The 24,167-nt window shown below is 43.6% G+C and overlaps 1 protein-coding gene across 3 annotated transcripts in view; it reads left to right on the top strand.

Annotated features, from left to right (window-relative positions):
• grin2ba (glutamate receptor, ionotropic, N-methyl D-aspartate 2B, genome duplicate a) overlaps window positions 1-24,167 on the top strand; it is a 127,382-nt gene that overhangs the window by 78,435 nt on the left and 24,780 nt on the right. For all 3 annotated transcript variants that reach the window (XM_058050306.2, XM_058050305.2, XM_058050307.2), the window contains exons 7-10: window positions 2,134-2,326; window positions 15,233-15,347; window positions 18,760-18,968; window positions 19,049-19,220. In XM_058050306.2, coding sequence (XP_057906289.2) covers window positions 2,134-2,326; window positions 15,233-15,347; window positions 18,760-18,968; window positions 19,049-19,220 — 689 coding nt within the window. The remainder of the gene's footprint in view (window positions 1-2,133; window positions 2,327-15,232; window positions 15,348-18,759; window positions 18,969-19,048; window positions 19,221-24,167) is intronic.

Here is a 24,167-nt window from a genome sequence, read left to right as displayed (position 1 = left end):
CATCACACCGCTGTGACAGACCAATTGGAAGTCTCGCTAAACTTCAAGGTGGAAGGTGGCGTTCAACTTTTACATGCCGATAAATAAAGTTTTCTCATAAAAGAGTTGTCATTCGGACATGATAAATACTGAAGTGAAGCCATTGTGTGTCGTCAATTAATGGCGACTATTTGTCATGAGTTAATCATCACGAGGTCAATAACGGCAGATTTCATCAATGGAGCTCATTATCAAAATGTCAAGTCCGTTCTAATTGATGGGGCTCATTTTCAAAGCTAAATCAACTCGACACTTTGTGTTATTTTCGCTTGTCGCCGATGACTGAACCAACACAAATAAACCACATCAAGCATATTTGGGTGGGAAGTGCTCGTTAATGCTAAAACAGAAATATCAAATTAATATTGAAATCTGTTCACCGCCCAGGGATCGAATCAGGAACCATCCGATTTGGAGACGACACTCATATTTTCCATTGTTACGAACATAACGTATTTGATAAGCTGGGATAGGCTCCAGCACCCCCCACGACCCTCGTGAGGATAAGCGGTAGAAAATGAATGAGTACTCCTCCTATTTTGTGTGGAAGTGGTAACTTTCTGGCTTCTTATTTTGTCTTTCCCCACCCTCGGTCATCTCTGTGTGGAGTTTGCATGTTCTCCCCGTGCATGTGTGGGTTTTCTCCGGGTACTCCGGTTTCCTCCCACATTCCAAAAAAAACATGCTAGGTTAATTAGCGACTCCAAATTGTCCATAGATATGAATGTGAGTGTGAATGGTTGTTTGTCTATATGTGCCCTGTGATTGGCTGGCCACCAGTCCGGGGTGTACCCCGCCTCTCTTTTGCCCGAAGACAGCTGGGATAGGCTCCAGCACCCCCCGCGACCCTCATGAGGATAAGCGGTAGAAAATGAATGAATGAATGAGTACTCCTCCTATTTTGTGTGGAAGTGGTAACTTTTTGGCTTCTTATTTTGTCTTTCCCCACCCTCGGCCATCTCTGTGTGGAGTTTGCATGTTCTCCCCGTGCATGCGTGGGTTTTCTCCGGGTACTCCGGTTTCCTCCCACATTCCAAAAAAAACATGCTAGGTTAATTAGCGACTCCAAATTGTCCATAGGTATGAATGTGAGTGTGAATGGTTGTTTGTCTATATGTGCCCTGTGATTGGCTGGCCACCAGTCCGGGGTGTACCCCGCCTCTCTCTCGCCCGAAGACAGCTGGGATAGGCTCCAGCACCCCCCGCGACCCTCATGAGGATAAGCGGTAGAAAATGAATGAATGAATGAATGAGTACTCCTCCTATTTTGTGTGGAAGTGGTAACTTTTTGGGAATGGTAGTTTGTCTATATGTGGACCCCGCCTCTTGCCCCAATACAGCTGGGATAGGCTCCAGCACCCCGCGACCCTTGTAAGGAAAAAGCAGTAGAAAATGAATGAATGATTGAGGATCGAACCAGCAAACTTCGGGTTGCGGAACTACCTCCTGAATCACGTTGGAACAAGCAGAATATCCCAGTCATGGAAAATGGCGGATTTTCCAACAATAGGGGCCAAATTAACTCGCCATTTAATTTGTCTTTAACGTTGTTTTTGCATAAGAGGTGATGATGCAACTCCACAATAAGTAGCAACATAAAATATAAAATGACAATAAATTTGCGTTCCAATGGAAACACCTTTAATGTATGATTTGTCGGCCATTTTAAGCAAAGGTCTGCAAATGAGTGTTTCCAAAGCAACAGCTTGTGCGGAGAGAACAGCATTCGGGATCAACGGGATAAACAGGCGCACAGACAACACAAACGCTAACAAACGCTTCAGACTGACAGATGGACAAACAGAGCAAGGTGATTGGACGCTCTGCACGCCGTCTCTTGGATGGTGCTCAAATCATGTCCTTTCCGATGATCAACAATCGTCTTCCCGCTCTGACTTCCTCCATCTGCGTCTCTTCCCTCTCCTTCCCTGGATGATCCGTGTCACCTCTCGCTATCATCTGGCTCTGTTTACCTTCCAGATTCCGACTTTTCCCTTAACTTTGTCTTGTTTATACAAATCCTTCTGCCGCCGTCTGGATCTCTCCAGACGTCTCACACGTTGGTGTCCTCTGATTGGTCCGTCCTCCGTCCAGGGCTGCTGTCGGTGTCGTACGACGAGTGGGACTACGGCCTGGAGGCCCGTGTTCGTGATGGTGTGGCTATCATCACCATGGCGACCTCCACCATGATGATGGACAGAGGACCTCACACCTTGCTCAAGTCTGAGTGCCACGGAGCCCCGGACAAGAAGACCCCCGTCTCAGGCAACCCTAATGAAGTACTCAGGTGAGTGATGGTGGGAAAACCAATAGCAATACTATGTGTACTAAGTATGGGTATGTTATCTTATATATCATATAGTACATGTACTATATATGTTATGCTATATGGATAGTGACATGCTATCAAATGCTATATGGATAGTGAGGTGCTATCAAATGCTATATGGATAGTGAGGTGCTATCAAATGCTATATGGATAGTGAGGCGCTATCAAATGCCATATGGACAGTGACGCGCTATCAAATGCTATATGGATAGTGAGGCGCTATCAAATGCTGTATGGATAGTGAGGCGCTATCAAATGCTGTATGGATAGTGAGGCGCTATCAAATGCCGTATGGATAGTGACACGCTATCAAATACTATATGGATAGTGAGGCGCTATCAAATGCTATATGGATAGTGAGGCGCTATCAAATGCTATATGGATAGTGAGGCGCTATCAAATGCCATATGGATAGTGACACGCTATCAAATGCTATATGGACAGTGACGCGCTATCAAATGCTATATGGACAGTGACGCGCTATCAAATGCTATATGGATAGTGAGGCGCGATCAAATGCTGTATGGATAGTGAGGCGCTATCAAATGCTATATGGACAGTGAGGCGCTATCAAATGCTATATGGATAGTGACACGCTATCAAATGCTATATGGATAGTGAGGTGCTATCAAATGCTATATGGACAGTGACACGCTATCAAATGCTATATGGATAGTGACACGCTATCAAATGCTATATGGATAGTGAGGTGCTATCAAATGCTATATGGACAGTGACACGCTATCAAATGCCATATGGATGATGATGCGCTATCAAACGCTGTATGGACGCTATCAAATACCATATGGATGATGATGCGCTATCAAACGCTGTATGGACGCTATCAAATACCATATGGATGGTGACGCGCTATCAAACGCTGTTGGATGGTACCAAGACCGCCAAGAACAAAGTGTTATTCTGCAACAGATGCCGGTGCACACACCTTCGCCCTGCCATGTAATAATGCCCCGCCCACACACAAAAACACGCCTTCATACGCTCCTTGCTGAGAAAATCCGCCCCCACCCTTTCACCCGTCCGTCTCAGCGGCAGGCCTTTTGAACTGGCGGCGAAGCGCAGCACACGGCGCCACTTTACCCTGCACGCATCCTAATTGGTCCCAATGGCGTTTCAGTGGGCAGACGCCAACCCCTGTCATGCTGCGCCGCTCCAGAGCTCGGCACGGAATTATATTCAGCTGGGCAGGATCACCCCCCCACCCCCGATCCCCCACCCAGACCCTCGGTGTGTCTGCTCCAGTCATGTGTGTGTTTTCATACTTGAAGGTCAGATGTGTATTTGTTGACAGTAGCGCTACGCTATGTGCGGCTACATGGGGGCAGATACCACATTACAGTCAATAAACACAACAGATACTTGCTCACGGTGCAACAAAGCGAAAACACGATACCTCCACAGCCAGTTAGGGCTACAATCACTACACATTGAACCCGCAAGGCATGCTGGGTAGTCCAGCAGCTACAGCAATATAAACTATGAACAATTCAACATTGGGTATGAAGAGTCCCCCTTGATGACCTCCTAAATCAAGGACAAACGCGGCAAAATGTTGTATCGCAAGCTACCCAGCATGCCTTGCGGCAGGAATATTTGGGTGTTTTTTGGCATGGGTGTCTATTTGTATGGCGTGTGAGTTGACGTGTTGTGTGGTTTGCAAGGCTTTTGGCATCAGCTACAGATTATATCGGACTATTTTGGTGACTCAGCTGCACGGCGGTCGAGTGGTTAGCACGCAGGCCACACAGCCAGGAGACCCGAGTCCACCCTCGACCATCTCTGTGTGGAGTTTGCATACGGGTACTCCGGTTTCCTCCCACATTCCAAAAACATGCTAGGTTAATTTGCGACTCCAAATTGTCCATAGGTATGAATGTGAGTGTGAATGGTTGTTTGTCTATATGTGCCCTGTGATTGGCTGGCCACCAGTCCAGGGTATACCCCGCCTCTTGACCAAAGACAGCTGGGATAGGCTCCAGCACCCCCACTACCCTTGTGAGGATAAGCAGTAAAAAATGAATGAATGAATGAGTTTCCCCATTGCAAATGAATGGGCAGTTAATTTGGCACCCCCTACTGGTGGTAAATATATACGCACCCAGTCATTATTGAGCCACCAGAAGCAGGCTCGGGTTAATGGGCGCTGTCCATGGTGCTGAAATGACTACTCTTGTTCTTTTGTCTCACTGTTTCTAGCTCATCTATATAATGTGTGAGTGTGAATGGTTGTTTGTCTATATGTGCCCTGTTGTGATTGGCTGGCCACCAGTCCAGGGTGGACCCCGCCTCTCGCCCAAAGACAGCTGGGATAGGCTCCAGCACCCCTGCCACCCTTGTGAGGAGAAGTGGTAGAAAATGAATGAATGGTGCCTTCAAGCCTTCCTTCTACAGTTTCCATGTTAAAGATTTAAAGAAATAATTTGGAGATGCGGTTGCCCACCTTGGTGGACTAAAATCTACGTACATGAAGTGTACATAAAGCCAAAAAACAAAAAGCGAACCTTTCTAACAAGGTGAGCATAAAAAATCACAATAATAAACGTATTGCTCGTAATGAAGTGTCCAGAGAAGAGCTCTTCCCCCGTCTCCTTCTCCATCCTCTCCACGGCTCCGCACCGCCACCCCAGCCACCGTCTACGCTTTTCTAATCAACTTAGCCGTGTTGCTGATTAGATCAGCCGCGAGCACCGCCGAGATCTCTCGCCCCTCGCCGCCTTAACTAAATTTGTGCAGCGATAACCTTTGTCTTGGAGTGTTCAATCAAGACATCATCAATCGGATAGAGTCTATGAAGTCCAAACGGAATGGCCGCTTTTCCTGCGCGGATGCCACGACGCCCCGGATGACGCTTCGGCGTGAAGTGATTGAAAGGGTGACTTGATGGATAAAGGCTGCATGAGACGAGGAACAAGTCGGTGAAAGGCGGCGTCGCCGTCCGCTGAACCTGAATGCCACAGAGAGGAAATAAATGAGTGCAGACGCATAAAAATTGCTTGAGTGCAGCACGGGAGGGTCGCTGAATGGCTTGATGAGCTACAAGAAGATGTGAGTCATATGCTGGCCTTTTCAATCACCCCCTTTCAGCATAATTGAACGCTTCTGCAGGTTCTTGTATCGCTACCGACATCTTTACGCCACCGAATGGAGAGCCGTGGGGATCCGGATGACTGCTGTTTTTAGGTCAGGGCTCCGAAGTATTTTTCACTAAAAAAATGAAAGGATGCAAGGTCCATATTTGGTAAAGCAACGTATGTACTGTAGATATGCTAAGAAGGCTTTTTTCCCACACTACAGTAACTTTCATCTAGTAACTTCTCATAATATTATGACTTTATTCCCATAATAGTGTGAATTTATTCACATAATATTTTGACTTTATGGCTCTAATATTCTAACTTTTTCTTGACTTAATTTTTCCAAAAAATACAACTCTAGTTTTGTTTGTTTGTCATGAAATTGCCCCTTTTTTTAGATAGACTTTTTTCTCAATATTTTGACTTTATTCTCATTAAATTACCGCTGTTTTTTATAAATTTTTTCTGACTTTTTTCCAACTACACTTACTTTTTTTGAGTAAATTTACTTCTCATAATATTATGACTTTATTCACATAATAGTTTGAATTTATTCACATAATATTTTGACTTTATGGCTCTAATATTCTAACTTTTTCTTGACTTAATTTTTCCAAAAAATACAACTCTAGTTTTGTTTGTTTGTCATGAAATTGCCCCTTTTTTTAGATAGACTTCTCAATATTTTGACTTTATTCTCATTAAATTACCGCTGTTTTTTATACATTTCTGCTGACTTTTTTCCAACTACACTTACTTTTTTCTAGTAAATTTACTTCTCATACTATTATGACTTTATTCACATAATAGTTTGAATTTATTCACATAATATTTTGACTTTATCTCTGTAATATTGTCACTTTTTCTTGACCTAATTTTCAAAAAATTACAAATTTAGTTTGTTTCACGTACATTTTTTTCTCTGTAAAATATGACTTTTATTAATATTTCATATTTTATACTCATAAATTACCACCACTTTAAATATTAATCTTGTAATATTATGACTTTATTCCCATAATAGTTTGAATTTATTCCCATAATATTTTGACTTTATTCCTATAATATTATCACTTTTTCTTGACCTAATTTTCCAAAAAAATTACACATTTATTTAGTGAATTTGTTTCTTATCATTTACATTTTCTCTGTAAAATATGACTCTTTCATTAATATTTCATATTTTATTCTCATAAATTACCACCACTGTAAATTTTTGTAATATTATGACTTTATTCCCATAAGTTTGACTTTATGTTCAGAATATTACATAATTTTAAAAAATGACACTTTTATATTGTTTATTTCTCATGCCAACGTTTTGATCAGATTTTTTCCACCTCATATTATTATGTAATTCTTATGAAACATACAACTTTTTTTTTCTTAATATTTTGACTTTTGTCATGTGATTATTCATTTTTTCTTGTTAAATGATATTACAGAATCTGGCAATTAAAAAAAAAAAACACAGCCCTGTGCTGCGAATAGCCCCCGGGCCACCCTTTGGGCTCCCCCGGTTTAGGTCCTCCTCTGTACTTTGTCTGGTCTTTTCCATGCGTATCTCCAGCAGACCACATGTATTAATACATCAGATAGTCATGACTAATTCTTCATTCTCCCAAACTCTGCAAGAAATAAGTCTTGAAAGCGGGCGGGGAGAATTGATTGAGCCCAGCAGCTGAAAGGAAGACTAATCGTCAAACTATGGGAATTGGATTAGAAATTGTTCTGACTCTCAAAAACTAATTAGGAGTAGTTATTAATCTGTACGAATGGAATGAGCCTGATTCAAAAAAAAAAAAAAAAAAAAAAAACGCCCCGTCTTTTTCCTGTTTTCTGTTTATTCCGAGCAGCCTGGTCTCATCCAAATTACCGTCCCCGTGCGATAAAAGCGCCTGTTCCGTCTACAGCTGAGCCAGGAAATGACATCACGTGGCGTTCTCTCATCACAAGGGAGCGTTGTGCAGGTCAACAAAATCTGTTCAATCGAGTTTTCAAGCTGGGACTCGGGTCTTTGAAGCGGCTTCTTTCACAATTGCAATTAAAGCTCTGCTGTTGGGACTCGCTTGTAATCACCGGGAATTCAGATTTGGCTTTTTGGGTCCCGTTTAGCTTCGTTTGGAAGGAAGTACAGTTAAAATCATCAAAAATAGGCGTTAAAGGTTAGCTAAGAAGCGTCAACACATGACTTAAAAATGATGTCATGTTATTTGGGGGCGTTGGATTGTCGGACAGTGTACACCAACTGGTGGGTGGCGACCCAAAAGTGGGTCACAGGTGGGTTCAATTCCACCCCGTTCCATTTGCATGTTCTCCCCGTGCATGCGTGGGTTTTCTCCGGGTACTCCGGTTTCCCCCCACGTTCTAAAAACATGCTAGGTTAATTAGCGACTCCAAATTGTCCATAGGTATGAATGTGAGTGTGAATGGTTGTTTGTCTATATGTGCCCTGTGATTGGCTGGCCACCAGTCCAGGGTGTACCCCGCCTCTCGCCTGAAGACAGCTGGGATAGGCTCCAGCACCCCCGTGACCCTCATGAGGATAAGCGGTGGAAAATGAATGAATGAATGAGTAGGCCTCCTATTTTGTGTGGAAGTGGTAACTTTTTGGCTTCTTCTTCTTATGTATATATATTATATTATATTTTGGTGACTCAAGCCTTCCTTCTACAGTGCCGTAAATAATGAAGGTCACAGTACAGAACACGGGGGCAAACTGGTAAGTGAAGATACCAGAAAGGATGGTAGGGGGGTTTGGGTTTGACTTTAGGGCCTTTGACCTTGCTCGCCGTGGACAGGATCCAAAGGAACTTGACCTTGGGAAGGTGTCAAGTGCTTTTGAAGCTAACTTTTGTGGCCTGGTGGGATTTGCAAACGATTGTTTACCTTTGAAAACTGCCGACGGAGCTGACCAATGAGTGAGCTCGATACTACCTCGGTGGCCGCGTTGACCTGGACTGGATCAGGATGCTCCTGATTTATTTTTTACTCTTTTGATTTGGTTTCTCTATTTTTATTGCAGCTTCCTATTTCCCCCCTTTATCTTTTTCATCCTCTGCCTGGTTTATTCCACTTTCATTTTTTCTGTAGTCTAATTTTAACTCTGCCTTTGTTTGTTTTATGAGTTGTTGTTGCTGTGAGTTGTTATTACACGTGTTCCCAATCCTCATCCACTAACTGTTGTATTTATTTGGGATTCTAATGAGTCTATTTCGATGTTTTTACAAGTACATCCTTAAAAAAAAAAAATAAAAATCCTCACCGGAGATGGTGGCTCTGACAAAATGTTCTTGACTGACAACGGGGAAAGCTGTTCGGCTTGCATACAGCCAGCGTGGGATCAATACCCCCTGATTTGATGCTGCTGCCATATTCAACCCGATCATATTGCTGCCCATAAAGTACCGTTTTTAACCGACTATGAATCGCATCAGTCAAAAAATGGCTCTTAAAGCGTGAAAAAAAAAAAAACATATAGCTCAGCTACAGAGCTGACTGAACTGCAAGGTATGCTGGGTATGCTCCCGATCTCATTCCACATCACCGACTCCATCCTAGAGCGGGAAAATCTGCTGCTGGCTCCGAAATGGACAGTATGAAGTAGATAAAACCTTCATGTGAGGGACAGAGACAATAAAGGGCAGACTCGCATGCCCAGACACCACCGTTTGAGTCAGGTGATGAGCACGTTGCGGAGGTCAAGTCACTGCGGCATCAGCTTCTCAAGCCGCCTGGGAACAACCGATATTTTCATAAAGTCACCCCTTTTCGAAATATATTTAACATTAGAGCCCTGTGGACATGAAATAACACCCCTATAGTCCACTTTACACTCCTGTTGTTTGTTGTTTAAACTGCAATGCAACTCTTACACGACAGTTAGCCTGGAATGTATTGTATTGTACCACTTCCACATCGAGTCACCCCTTTTCGAAATATATTTAACATTAGAGCCCTGTGGACATGAAATAACACCCCTATAGTCCACTTTAGACTCCTGTTGTTCATTGTTTACACCGCAATGCAACTCTTATGCGGCAGGGACTCGAAGCGAACGTCATCTGGCGAGCTAGTGCCCTCACCAGTTAGCCTTGAATGTATTGTATTGTACCACTTCCACACAAAATGGCATAACGTTAGACATGGCTGACTTCGTGTGTTAAGGTAATGTCATGTAAGGTCATGTTTCATCAATGTTTTGTGTCGTTACTAGGGATGGCCGATATTGGCTTTTTGGCCGATATTGTCCAATTTCCGATACCGATATCAGCCGATACCGACAGAATGAACACATATGTGTTGTATACAGAATTTTAAAAATATCGTTTTTTATAATGGGGGGGGGGGAAATCCGATACCAATATCAACCGATTATTGGTACCGATTATCGGACATTACTGCCGCCTACATATTAATGTAATAGTCTAATAGCAATAGTAATAGTCTATTTATTGATTTCTCAAATATGCGATATAGCGAGGGAGCGCGCATGGAACCGCCATACTGGGAGGGACGACGCCATCTTGGGTTAAAGCCTCGAATGTATTGTATTGTACCACTTCCACACAAAAGGGGATAACGTTAGACATGGCTGACTTCATGCGTTAAGGTAATGTCATGTAAGGTCATGTCTCATCAATTTTTTGTGTCGTTACTAGGGATGTCCGATATTTTGGCCGATATTGTACAATTTCCGATACCGATATCGTCCAATTTCCGATACCGATATCAGCCGATACCGACGGAATGAACACATATGTGTTGTATACAGAATTTTAAAAATATCGTTTTTTATAATCGGGGGGAAAAAATCAGATACCGATATCAACCGATTATTGGTACCGATTATCAGACATTACTGCCGCCTACATATTAATGTAATAGTCTAATAGTAATAGTCTATTTATTGATTTCTCAAATATGCGATATAGCGAGGGAGCGCGCATGGAACCGCCATACTGGGAGGGACGACACCATCTTGGGTTAAAGCCTCGAATGTATTGTATTGTACCACTTCCACACAAAAGGGGATAACGTTAGACATGGCTGACTTCATGCGTTAAGGTAATGTCATGCAAGGTCATGTCTCATCAATTTTTTGTGTCGTTACTAGGGATGTCCGATATTTTGGCCGATATTGTACAATTTCCGATACCGATATCGTCCAATTTCCGATACCGATATCAGCCGATACCGACGGAATGAACACATATGTGTATACAGCATTTTTTAAATATCGGTTTTTATAATCGGGGGGGAAAAATCAGATACTGATATCAACCGATAATTGGTATCGATTATCAGACATTAATGCTGTTTAGTGACTAGAATACTACATATTATTTGTATTTTAATATGTTTTAGCTAATAATTGACAATAGTCTACCGCAAAACAGCAGGCATTTATTGATTTCTGAAATATGCGATATAGCGAGGGAGCGCTAATGGAACCGCCATACTGGGAGGGACGACTCCATCTTGGGTTAATGGCTCCACGATGAAAGCTTCAATACGTTACCTATTCTCTCCAAAGAGCGTTTAGTCACGTGCTAACATTTCCAACTAATCCTATTAAAGGCTTGTTTTAATTAGGTCATGTCTAGCTTTTGTGACAAATTCAAGCGAAGCCACGTCGCGTATTTAGGGATGATTTCGATGTCATCTCTCCTCTCCCGGTCTGCCTCGTCGCCGCCGCCAACGCAATATATTCCACCGTTGGCACATTCGGCAGCCGGTGTCCAAATACACGCTCACGTACCACAAATTGACACCTTTCCACAGTCACGCTGCATAGCGTAAGTGTGCCTGCACCAAAGGTACAGTATGTTAGTGTTTTGACATTTGGGCCACATTATGATTTGGCGTATAGATTCCAACTCTGCCAATGGAAGAAGTACTTTGCGCCACAGTAATTGCCAAGGAGTGTAATGCATGACTAATTCATGTCGGGGTTAATTTATTAAAACAGACTTATCAATATTTCACACGCCTCCTCTATTATTCACATGAGAACATGCGCTGAAACGTATCTGTGTCAGGCCATGACGCTAGCGTGTTGAGAGGGTGTTTGTGTGTTTGTGTGTGTGCCAATGTGTTGTTGTTGTTGTTTACCATTGGAAGTACAAATGTGTTGTTTTCCGCCTGTCGTCCACAGGTGACGCTGTTATGTTTGTTGTTATTATTATTATTATTTTAGTATTATTATTATTATTAGTAGTAGTAGTAGTAATATTAGTATTATTATGATTATTATTATTAGTAGTAGTGTTATTATTATTGTTAGTGTTATTAGTATTGCTATTATTTTATTATATTATTAGTAGTATTATTATTGTTAGTATTTGTATTGCTGTTATTATTATTATTATATTATTTTTATAGTTATTATTGTTATTATTATTAGTAGTATTGTTATTATTGTTGTTGTTATTATTGTTAGTATTAATTGTATTGCTATTATTATTTTTATAGTTATTATTATTGTTATTATTAGTAGCCATGTTATTATTGTTGTTGTTATTATTATTGTTAGTATTATTTGTATTGCTATTATTATGATATTTTTATAATTATTATTATTATTATTAGTAGTAGTAGTAATAGTTATTAATATTATGTTCTTTTTAGTTATTATTATTATTATTATTAGTAGTAGTAGTAGTAATAGTTATTATTATTTTTATGTTATTTTTATAGTTATTATGATTGTTATTATTAGCAGTATTATTATTGTTGTTGTTATTATTATTGTTAGTATTATTTGTATTGCTATTGTTTTTATATTATATTATTTTTATAGTTATTATTATTAGTTGTAGTAGTAGTATTGTTATTATTATTATTTTATTTTTATAGTTAGTATTATTGTTTTTATTAGTAGTGTTATTATTGTTGTTATTATTGGCGTTTTATCATGACAGGACGCACCAAAAGGTGTTCCAAAAATGTTCCAAAAATAACAGGATGTCGGACATTTTGGTTTCCGGCAGCAATTTTTAGCGACACAACCAGGGATCGCTCTTCGATCAACACATTTACAGCATCAGTCACTAGCATAAGTCTTATTTATAAGTCTTAAATTACTTATTTGTCTCCTATACTGGGGTAGTACAAGTGTAAAGGTGACTATAGGGGTGCTGTTTCATGCCTAGAGGGCTCTAATAATGATAAAAAACTGGTTTCTATGATATTACTAAGAAAATATTTAGTTTATAAATAAGGAATGCTAATGTGATATGCACTCACCGGCCACAACAATTGGTACAAATACACATTCTCATTGCTTAATGGCGTCAGTCACAAACGAGCATCTGGAAAAGCGGCGAAAGAAGGACGCTGCCGACGTGGCGACGCCATGCAAGAGCAACGACCGACGGAAGAAGACAATTGACTCGTAGCAACCCCCGTCCCCCGTTCCTCCTCTTCTGTCTTTGAATCCCATCACACTCCCTCTGTCTCGTTCCCGCCCACCCTCCGAGAGATTACCGTTGCCATAGTGACGCAGCAGATTGGCTCGGAAGTCACAGTGGTTGTGGCTGCCATGGCAACGCTCGTATACTTATGTCTCACTCCCTTACCGCTGTCAGGGAGGTGTCGGGGTGGCAGGCACGTATAAGAGCGCACAATGGCCCCCGCATCACGCCGTGTGCGTGTGTGTGTATGTGTATGTGCGGCGATGGCCGGATCCGCCAAGATTAAAGGTTGCCACGGCGTCAAGTCATTTTGTAAATGGCTTATGATTTATGCAGCACATTCTGCGCACTTTGCGTCGGTGCCAAAATCGCCGTGGGACAGGGGGGGGGCCGTTTGTGGGACGCGTGGAGCCTGCTCCAGAGGGCCCAGTCGTCGCCGATGTCGCCTGCCCGTCGCAGTCTGCTGAAAATCCCGATATTTAAATACAGGAAATCGAATAAAGACGCTGGCGTTGGCGTGACTGGAGGGAGATATGTTCTCCCTTTTGTACATATGTTTCATCTCCATATCGATACAGTGTATATCTACTGTATATATATATATTTATATGGTAGCCATGGTTATGAAGTAGAATGTTGCCATGGAAACAGTCACAGAGAGGAGGGGATGGCTGGTTGAGAGATGGAGAGTAAAGAGTGAGGAGTGAAAGAATCAAGAAAGAGCTTCTGTGTGTGTGTGGTACATGTTTATAACTCTCTATGGACCACTTAGCGTTTGCGACCCGGCACTTGAGGACATTTTTGGTCATTTCTCATGTAAAGACTTGCCTTCAAATGACGTTTAGGAATTGAACTTTAGTGTAGGTGAGGCCAAGGGAAGGAACCCGATTGGGTCGGACACCAAGGTTGAAGTCACCGAGCGCCCTGGTGAGGATGGAGAGAGAGAGAGTGTGTGTGTGTGTGTGTGTGTGTGAGCAAGCGAGAGTGTGTGTGTGTGTGTGGGGGATGTGAAGTGATTTGAGTTCACCTGACATAAATATTCCCATGCACACACTCTTACACACTCCCACGCATGTTCACTATAATCGGCGTATGAGAGAAGTGTTTAAAGTGTGTGTGTGTGTGTGTGGTGGGGGGGGGGGTGTGGGGGGGCTGAAAAGAGGTGAAATGATTCCACCTGACAGCAACAATGCTGCTTTTTTTTTTTTTGCTTTGTGTTGAGAAGCAGACACGAAGAAGCAATCACTGTAATTCATTCAGCATAAAGACCATATTACTGTATGAAGAATGCCTAAATCAGGGGTCCCAAACACGCGGCCCGCGGGCCATTTGGCAAGTTTGATATGGATGCTGTATGGTATCATGTACCCAGAAAAAATTATTACGTTTGATTAATGTTCATGTTAAATGTTAAATAACTGCTAATAGTTATCCTCCCTATCCGTGTGGAAGTGGTAAGTTTTTGGCCTATTTAAGTTTAAAGGAAATAACTTGAAGGCTACCGTTTAGGTCGCTAGCTCTCTAAGTTTGCGAGTTAGCATGTGCCTCAAGACCCTGCAGTTGCGCAATATGTTGTAAATAAAAAAAAAGTATAAATGTGTATAAATGAGTCGTGTTTTGTCATGTCTACAGGGCTCTAATAATGCTTTGTTCATTTTAATCTGAAAAAAAAATAATTTGTCTACCCACCAACTATATGTGGTTTTTATTATTTGCCGTTTTATTATTATTATTATTATTATATATAGTCACATTTATACTTTTTTATTTACAACATATTGCGCAACTGCAGGGTCTTGAGACACATGCTAACTCACAAACTCGAGAGCTAGCGACCTAAACGGTAGCCTTCAAGTTATTTCCTTTAAACTTAAATAGACAAAAACTTACCACTTCCACACGGATAGGGAGGATAACTATTAACAGTTATTTAACCTTTAACATGAACATTAATCAAACGTAATAATTTTTTATTACTAACATAATGTTATTACTAACATTAAACTTTCATATCAAGGCGGGGGCCTCAAACTAGTGTCCTGCGGGCCACATTTGGCCCGCGGGCCTCGTGTTTGAGACCACTGTTTTCGTCCTATTTTATGCTCTTAGTCTTTAGCTTTTAACTCCAGTGTTTCCTCGGGGGGGGTCCTCCACACTGGGGGCTGTGTCGGGTCTGCTGAGGGGGTGCCATCCTTGGGTCCCTTCGACCCGGCCGGCTGGGGGATCCTCCCTTTGATGTGGGGGTCTGTCGGAGTGGTTGGTGGTTAATTGTGGTTAATTGTTTTTAATTCTGTAAAGCACTTTGTGTTGCATGTCCATGCGGTACAAATAAAGTTTGATTTGATTTGATTCAGGTACCTGATGAATGTGACGTTCGAGGGCCGTAATCTGTCGTTCAGCGAGGACGGCTACCAGATGCACCCCAAGCTGGTCATCATCCTGCTCAACAAAGACCGCCAGTGGGACAGGGTGAGTGTCAAACTTCCCGATTTCACCAAACGCCTCTTCTTAAGTCGCCGTCGCTTGTCGTCTTTGAAGGTTGTCACCGTATTCGGCGAGTTTGTTGATTTGAGCCGCCCGATGGGGACGGCGATATGGTTTTGATATTTTCAGTTTTTAAGCCTTTTAAAGCCAACACTTTACAGACGCAGCTCTGGTGAGATATGATCAGATTGGGGAAGGTGCCTTTGAGCAGCGTGCTGCGGCACGGGCTCTGTAGTCGTGCTTCTGAGGGAACGTTTGCCAAAGCTGCTAATTATCACAAAGCAGCCATCAAAATGTTGGCAAGCTTATCAGGGTTTTTTTTTTAATTATTAAATCAGGACATTTTTTTATTAAACATAAATAAGCATGCTTAAGCAAAAATTGTCATAATGTCTAAATGAAGTCAAATAGAAGAAGATGCATTCAAAGATGACGTGTAGTATTCTCCACTGGTCAGTAGGTGTCACTAATGTGACTGGAATGTTCCATGAGACACACAAGCACCAGATTTGATCACCAAAACAACAGCTTTTTATTGCTTTTTATTAATCTCACACCAAGCATAATCATCTCTAACACAAGCTACTGTTAACGGCCGTATCCCACGCTAACGTTAATTAGCCTTCAGTCCGCCTTCCCAATCGGCTCCTTTAGCACCGGAACTCATTCACAGCGACACATGGGTTTATTTATGTCTTATTTTATTTTACTAAGTCGAAAATATTGGGTAATATGACTGTAAAGGTGACTATAGGGGTGCTATTTCATGTCTAGAGATCTCTAATAACATGAAAACCAGTGTTTTGAAGGTTGTAAGCAGGTTTTAGGTCTATGCTCTAACTATGAAATGGCTGGCCACAATATTAAGCACAATCTGAGTTAGGTGTCACTAATGTTACTGGAATGTTCCATGAGACACACAAGCACCAGATTTGATCACCAAAAACAACAGCTTTTTATTGCAGGTTTGAATAATCTCACAACAAGCATAATCAGCTATAACACGGGCTACTGTTGCGGCCGTATCCCATGCTAACGTTAATTCCCACGCTAACGTTAATCGGCTCCTTTAGCACCGGAACTCATTCACAGCGACACATGGGTTTATTTATGTCTTATTTTCTTTTATTAAGTGGACAATATTGGGTAATATGACTGTAAGTGTGACTATAGGGGTGCTATTTGATGCCTAGAGATCTCTAATAACATGAAAAACATTGTTTTGAAGGTTGTAAGCAGGTTTTAGGTCTATGCTCTAACTATGAAATGGCTGGCCACAATATTAAGCACAATCTGATGGTGGGGGGGGTCGTTGGGGGGGGGGGTCTACATTGCCATGATGGCACGTTTTAGCAAAACCTCCAGTAGGAGAAGTTTCAAGGAGGACGGTGCCCCCTTTTTTTTTTTTTCAAATTGAAGGCCCCCCCCCCCAACGTGGAACTTTTCCATTCCTGGTTTTCCCGAGTCAACACGTCCTGATCAGAGGGAGTCGTACAAACAACCCCACAAAGTCCAGATGTGAGAGGTCGGAGGTTAATAATCCTGAGCCACGTTGTCACGTCCCAAAATGAACGCCAAAAACACGCCGCCACCTGTAAAGCCACCTGCATGCACCCGTGCCCCCCCCCCCACCCCCACCCCCCTTGCTGACTTCCGTGACTGCCTCTTTGCTCTTCTTTGTATTTCTCCTTCTTCTCCCTCTCTAATCTATATTCTGTCCTCTGATCAGAGAACAAGGTGAGCGTCTCCCCTTCTGTCTCTCTGCCCCCCCTCCCCCTTCTCCTTCTCACCCCCCCCCCCCCCCACCCCCCTGCTCCCGCTTTCACACTCATGTTTAATTCTCAGCTTGACTTCCATCTGAACCACTTTCCCTGGATCCTAATGAGGTCCGTCTCTTCCAAGCGTCCTTCCCGGCACCTTTTCAAGGAGTGTGAAGACTCTGGAGTGGAGTCCAGCCGTGTCGGTCTCGCCTTCGAGCCCCTCCCCTCCCCTTCCCTTCCCTCCCCGCCCCCGTGCCCCCATTCCTCCTTTCTCGCCAGCGGTGTCTCTATTACACCAGCTCGTGCGTGCTCAGAGAAGCGGACTGCGTGGTGCCCCCCCAGGGATACACGGCCTGAACTTGTCTACTCCGGGCAGCCTTGCCAAGATCCCTGCAGTGTGTGTGTTTGTGTGTGTGTGTGTGTGTGTGTGTGTGTGTGTGTGTGTACACATGCATATTTAACCACCTTGACTCGACACACTCAAGCCACCGCTCTGTCTCCGATTCCTTCGTGCGTCCTCTCATCTGAGGATCCATCCCCATCCCACCCCCGTAAGTGTCCTGAGTGGGCCGGCCACTTGAAGGAAAGGGCGGTCTCCGCCGGTCTCCAAACGATGTCATGTGACCGGCGACCGGGGAAAATGGACTAATTGATGACTCTCGGTTGGAGGAGAGCCACAAGGGCCGGCGAGTCCTCCAGACGTACGGCCGGACCCTCCTCCGACGAGGAGGAGGAGGAGGAGGCGGCACTCTGCATCTGAATGAGCCCCGCAATCGCCAGCTGGTCATGTGACTCTTCCTCCGCATCCACCGCCCGCTTCTCGTCTCGTCTCAACGGCGTTTATGCAATCCGTCTCTTTCCTCCTTATCGGCATTCTCCTCCTTTCTCTTTGTCAGACTCGTCCTCTAAGTTAACCTTCCTCTCATGTGGCGTTCAGGGTCATTGAGTTTCTACCAACTCTTACTGGTTGTACTTGCATGAGAGACCAAGATGGATTCCGAAAGTACTACCTTGGCGGCCGACAAAGTAATGTCTGATATTTGTTGTTTAGCAACGCTACAAGTACAAATAAATCGGTTGTTGTCGTCCGTGCATTCCAAAAGAACAATGCCCCAACTTGAAGAAACCCACAAAACATTATTCTTATAGCCCCCGATGATTGGGTGGACGATTTTTGGGGGACTCGAACAGATTGTTCGGTGGATTCTTTAGCCGTACAATAACCAAGACATATTTTTGGCAACAATTTCCCGCATCCTACGAAACGAATGCCTCACAGTTCAGTACAGACCTCGACCAAAAATATTAGTTGGTCCATCCGTCCGTGGGCTTTCATGGAGGCCTTCATCCGGATGTTCCCCAAACGCCGCCCCTTTCTACAGATTTCATGGAAAAGCCTGTTTGGATTTGTGTGTCATCCTGCTAACCGGATCTTTCCGGTTAGAAAACCGTTACATGAACAAGACAAAGAGGGTCTTACGTTCTTTTCTGTTGACTCGTACAAAACGGATCCTGTTCGTTCTGGACTGGAAGACTAAATTAAACTAAAATAAAATAAAACTTCAATGCAACTGATTGTTTCGGAACGGGGCTTTAGCTTTTCGGTTTTAACTCCATCTCTCTTCATCGTTCTCCAGGTGGGCAAATGGGAGAACGGGTCCCTCTCCATGAAGTACCACGTGTGGCCTCGGGACGAGCTTTACGGCGGGGCGGCCTCCAGGGAGGACGACCACCTGTCCATCGTGACGCTGGAGGAGGCTCCTTTCGTCATCGTGGAAGACGTGGACCCCCTCAGCGGGACCTGCATGAGGAACACCGTGCCCTGTCGCAAACAGATCAAAACCCTGTGAGACTCAAAGCTTGAGGTTGGCTGCCTAGCTGGGTTCAAGAGACCGTACTCTGAACTTCCTGTGTCCGTATACGCAGGAACCAGACCAAGGAGCCTGGGATCTACATCAAGCGTTGCTGTAAAGGCTTCTGCATCGACATCCTCAAGAAGATCGCCAAGTCGGTCAAGTTCACGTACGACTTGTACCTGGTTACCAATGGCAAACATGGCAAGAAGATCAATGGGACCTGGAATGGCATGGTGGGGGAGGTGAGGACCTTCTTCTTTCTTGGGGTTCCTACAAGCTAAAGCAGGCGTTTTTATGGTTTTATGGTTTTTATGTTAGCCGGTGGCCTGGGGTGCTGGAGCCTATCCCAGCTGACTTCATACCTATGGACAATTTGGAGTCGCCAATTAACCTAGCATGTTTTTTTAATGGGGGAATAGGCGTTAAAGGTTAGCTAAGAAGCGTCAACACTTGACATGTTGTTTTGGGGGCATGAGATTGTTGAACAGTGTGCACCAACTGGTGGGTGGGGACCCAAAAGTGGGTCACGGGTGGAATTTTTGCAGATTAGAGGTAAATACTAGCAAGTTTATTTCAAATGTAAATGTACTTGTAGTGATGCGGCTGCCCTTTAGCCACCCTCTGGGGTGGGGGCATGCTGGAGCCTATCCCAGTTGTCCTCAGGCGAGAGGCAGGGTACACCCTACAGCCTACAGCCCAGTGAAAATCATCAAAAATAGGCATTAAAGGTTAGCTAAGAAGCGTCAACACTTGACTTAAACATGTCATGTTGTTTTGGGGGCATGAGATTGTTACACCAACTGGTGGGTGGGGACCCAAAAGTGGGTCACGGGTGGGATTTTTGGAGAAGAGAGGTAAATACCAGCAAGTTTATTTCAATTTCAATGTAAATGTCCTTATAGTGATGCAGTGATGGAGCCTATCCCAGCTGTCTTCTAGCACGAGGCGGGGCACACCGTGGACTGGTAGCCAGCCAATCACAGGGCACATATAGACAAACAACCATTCACACTCATATTCATATCTATGGACAATTTGGAGTGGCTAATTAACCTAGCATGTTTTTGGAATGTGGGAGGAAACCCACTCATGCATGGGGCGAAACTCCACACAGAGATGGCCGAGGGTGGAATTGAACCCGGGTCTCCTATCTGTGAGCCCTGCGTGCTAACCACTCAACCACCGTGCAGCTGATGTTTTTTTTTTGTATGAGAATTTTTTTTTAAATTTATTATTTTTAATAAATAATGCGATGCTCACTTTGGCTAGCTTAAAGTTTGCCAAATTCATCCGAACCAAATTGTACACGGTTGGTATTTGGACAAATAAATGGCACACTTGGGATCTCGCCTGATTTAAAAATAAATAAATATCTCAATAAAGTTTTGTATTTAAAAAGTTTAGAAAGTGAAATCAGCTTCAGCCTGTTGATTTCGGCTTGGTAGGAGCGCAATGCATTGTGGGTCATCATGTAGTACACTGTAAACGCTTTGCATACTGTCTGAGTGTGGGTAGTATGGTCATGGAAGTATGTAGTAGTTAGTATGCGGTTTCGAACACTGCGGTTTTGAGAAATCAGTCCAAATCAAACTCCAAAATGGCCGCTACTGAGACTAGGTTAATTTAACACGGCTAAACTATACAAGTGACGAACTAAAGGATGCTGGAGTTTGAAAGCCCGTGGTGTGAAGATGCTATATGGGTACCGCCAAGGTGCGGTTGAAGGTGAAAAAATATTTTAGCCCGTCCGTCCGCCCCCCCCTTCCCCGGGCCGTATGAACAGAGCTATATTTAGCCTCAGCGGAGGTGGCCCAAGGGTACATTTCCACGTTGAAATTTGCTTTCATGGCCTCATGATGAGCTTTTGTAGCCTTCCACGGCTCGGCCAGTGGACATTCTCTAATAGACGCAAGCATGTTGTCACTTTTCATACGTCAGCCTGCTTGCTGCCTGCTTGCTGCCTGCCTGCTGCTTTGCTAATGGAGTCAAAGGTAAGCCGATCGATAGCGGCTCAAAGGGCACGGCTTGGAAACACGGCTCCGTCCATCTCTGGGAAGAGTCTGAATAACCTTCACCGGTTCGTCGTGGGCGCCATGACGACATGCCCCCCCCTCCCCTCTTTACTATTGGCTATTCATATTAAACGAAGCAATTTAATCTATTATATAAAGCAGTCGAAGTCACTCTACAGGGCCAGCCGGGGCGCTGGAAGTGTGGTCACCTGTAATAAAGTCCATCACCGCCATTATGAGGACGGATTGGCGTTTTTTTTTTTTTTTTTTTCTCAAACTCGATCTTTTTCCACATACATATATGCATATGAACCGAAGAAAGAATTATTATTAAAGATTTTTTTTTTTTTTTGCACCAAAGTCAATCTCACACACACACACACACACACACACTCAGTTGTGTTATAGCCATCCTCGTGTGATGGAGACGAGCCGTGTCCTTCTCCGCTTGGACAACATCCAAAATGGCAGTATATCTCAAACTCTTAATGGACTCAAATCTGGACTGATGCTGAGACACACACACACACACACACACACACACATACATACACACATATGCACTCACAGTGGGGACGTGCCTCTGCACACTTTGGAACACTTTCCCAGATGACTTAAGGCCGTTTTACACAATTCGAAAGATAGCGGCGACGGTTTGTTAAGTGTTTTCAACGATTCGATTGCCATTCATATTGTAATAATAACATTTACAGTTATGGTGCAGTCCCGCAAAGACACACCGGATGAGATACACACACACACACACACACACACACTCTCAGATCCTTGCCCAGTCATTCTCAATAACACCCACACGGGTCACTTTCATAACACGCAGAGAACATGTCGTAGGAGGGAGATGGATACAGCAAATGGAGAGAGAGAGAGAGAGAGAGGGGAAGTGAGTACACTGCTGCATGGTCTCACCCCCCCCCCCAAAAAAAACCCGTCCCCCAGAGGGTGGGGGGATGTTCACACATTTAGGCACTAACATGCACAGGTGGACATGCGAAACAAATAAGACGAATCCACTCCGGCGTAGTTTCAGGACGCATGAGCGATGCCTGAAAACGTCCAACTTCACGGGTAGAGAACAAAGGTTCCGCAACTTCTTTTTATGACTCACTCGTCCCGACACACACACACACACACACACACACACACACACACACACACACATGATGGAGCGTTGACTCATGCACACTTTATTAACTCAACACTCTTAGCCTACTTTGCCCCAAAATTGGGGGCTAAATATACACCCAGTGCAGGGGTGCTGAGGATTGGAAGCGGAGCAGGTATTCGAACACTTATTCGGAGCAGCCGTGACCCACCGCGGTAACCTATTTTCCTCTCTCCGGTGTCCAGTCAATGAATGTATAATGCCCTAAGAGCCGTGTCTCGGATCTAAACATAAATCATTATTCATCCAACGACAGCGAATGCATCCGTGTGGTACCGTTTGGTACGATCCACAGTGGAGGAGAATTTTCCTTTTTATTTCAAACCGGCCTGTTATTGGTTACAGAGTGTTCCGCTGCTCGCTTTGACCTCTCGGCAATGCGAGCGGTGGCGGAATATCGCCGCAAAGTGATGTCTAGACACTTTATTACGCTGCCATGGCGATGCTCCACGCTGAAGACCAATATTTACACATGATATACACAAAATATTGCAGTACGTTTATTTTTTTTCAGTATGGACTATTCACTACGATGCGGCAGCCTACCGAGTTCCCACAAGGTACACATTAAGTGATGGACAGGAAGTAGAATTGCCTTCCATTAACAAAAACAGTCTACTGTGAGGCTCACCTAGCATTAGCGCCAAGGAGAAACCAGAGCTTGAAAACCCTCTTCCATAATTAAAGGACCTATTATGCTAATTTTGGAGCCTTTGTATTGAGTTGTGGTCTCCTGTAGAGCAGCTACACACAATAACCCGAAAATATAACTTTTAGATTTTCCAGAATCTGCACCTAATCTGCGCATTGTCGGTAAATGTGCAAAGACCTTTAATGATGGAAGAGCGGCCTACCGAGTTCCCACATTAAGTGAGGGACAGGAAGTAGAATTGCCCTTCACTGTGCGTCTGCGTCATTAACAAAAACAGTCTAGCATCCGGCTAGGCTCACCTAGCATTAGCGCCAAGGAGAAGCCAGAGCTTGAAAACCCTCTTCCATCATTAAAGGACCTATTATGCTCATTTTCGAGCCTTTGTATTGAGTTGTGGTCTCCTGTAGAGCCGCTACACACAATAACCCGAAATATAACTTTTAGATTTTCCAGAATCTGCACCTAATCTGCGCATTGTCGGTAAATGTGCAAATGTGCAAAGACCTTTAATGGTGGAAGAGCGGCCTACCGAGTTCCCACATTAAGTACACATTAAGTGAAGGACAGGAAGTAGAATTGCTCTTAGCCGTGCGTCTGCCATTAACAAAAGCAGTCTACTGTGAGGCTCACCTAGCATTAGCGCCAAGGAGAAACCAGAGCTTGAAAACCCTCTTCCATAATTAAAGGACCTATTATGCTAATTTTGGAGCCTTTGTATTGAGTTGTGGTCTCCTGTAGAGCAGCTACACACAATAACCCTGAAAAAATAACTTTTAGATTTTCCAGAATCTGCACCTAATCTGCGCATTGTCGGTAAATGTGCAAAGACCTTTAATGATGGACAGGAAGTAGAATTACCCTTAGCCGTGCATCTGCGTCATTAACAAAAACAGTCTAGCATCCGGCTACTGGAGGCTCACCTAGCACTTAGCACTTAGCGCCAAGGAGAAGCCAGAGCTTGAAAACCCTCTATTATGGACCTATTGTACTCATTTTGGAGCCTTTGTATTGAGTTGCGGTCTCCTGTAGAGCAGCTACACACAATAACCCGCTCATATATACAACAAATATTAACATATTAACAAAAACAGTGTAGCATCCGGCTACTTGGGAGGCTCACCTAGCATTAGCGCCAAGGAGAAACCAGAGCTTGAAAACCCTCTTCCATAATTAAAGGACCTATTATGCTCATTTTGGAGCCTTTGTATTGAGTTGTGGTCTCCTGTAGAGCAGCTACACACAATAACCCGAAAATATAACTTTTAGATTTTCCAGAATCTGCACCTAATCTGCGTATTGTCGGTAAATGTGCAAAGACCTTTAATGGTGGAAGAGCGGCCTA

This window comes from Doryrhamphus excisus, linkage group LG16, assembly GCF_037039965.1.
Source record: "Doryrhamphus excisus strain RoL-2023G ecotype Guam linkage group LG16, RoL_Dexc_Guam_v1.1, whole genome shotgun sequence".
Classification (NCBI taxonomy): Eukaryota; Metazoa; Chordata; class Actinopteri; order Syngnathiformes; family Syngnathidae; genus Doryrhamphus; species Doryrhamphus excisus.
The sequence above is the reverse complement of the archived record's forward strand: the minus strand, read 5'-3'. Positions and strand labels throughout refer to the sequence as shown.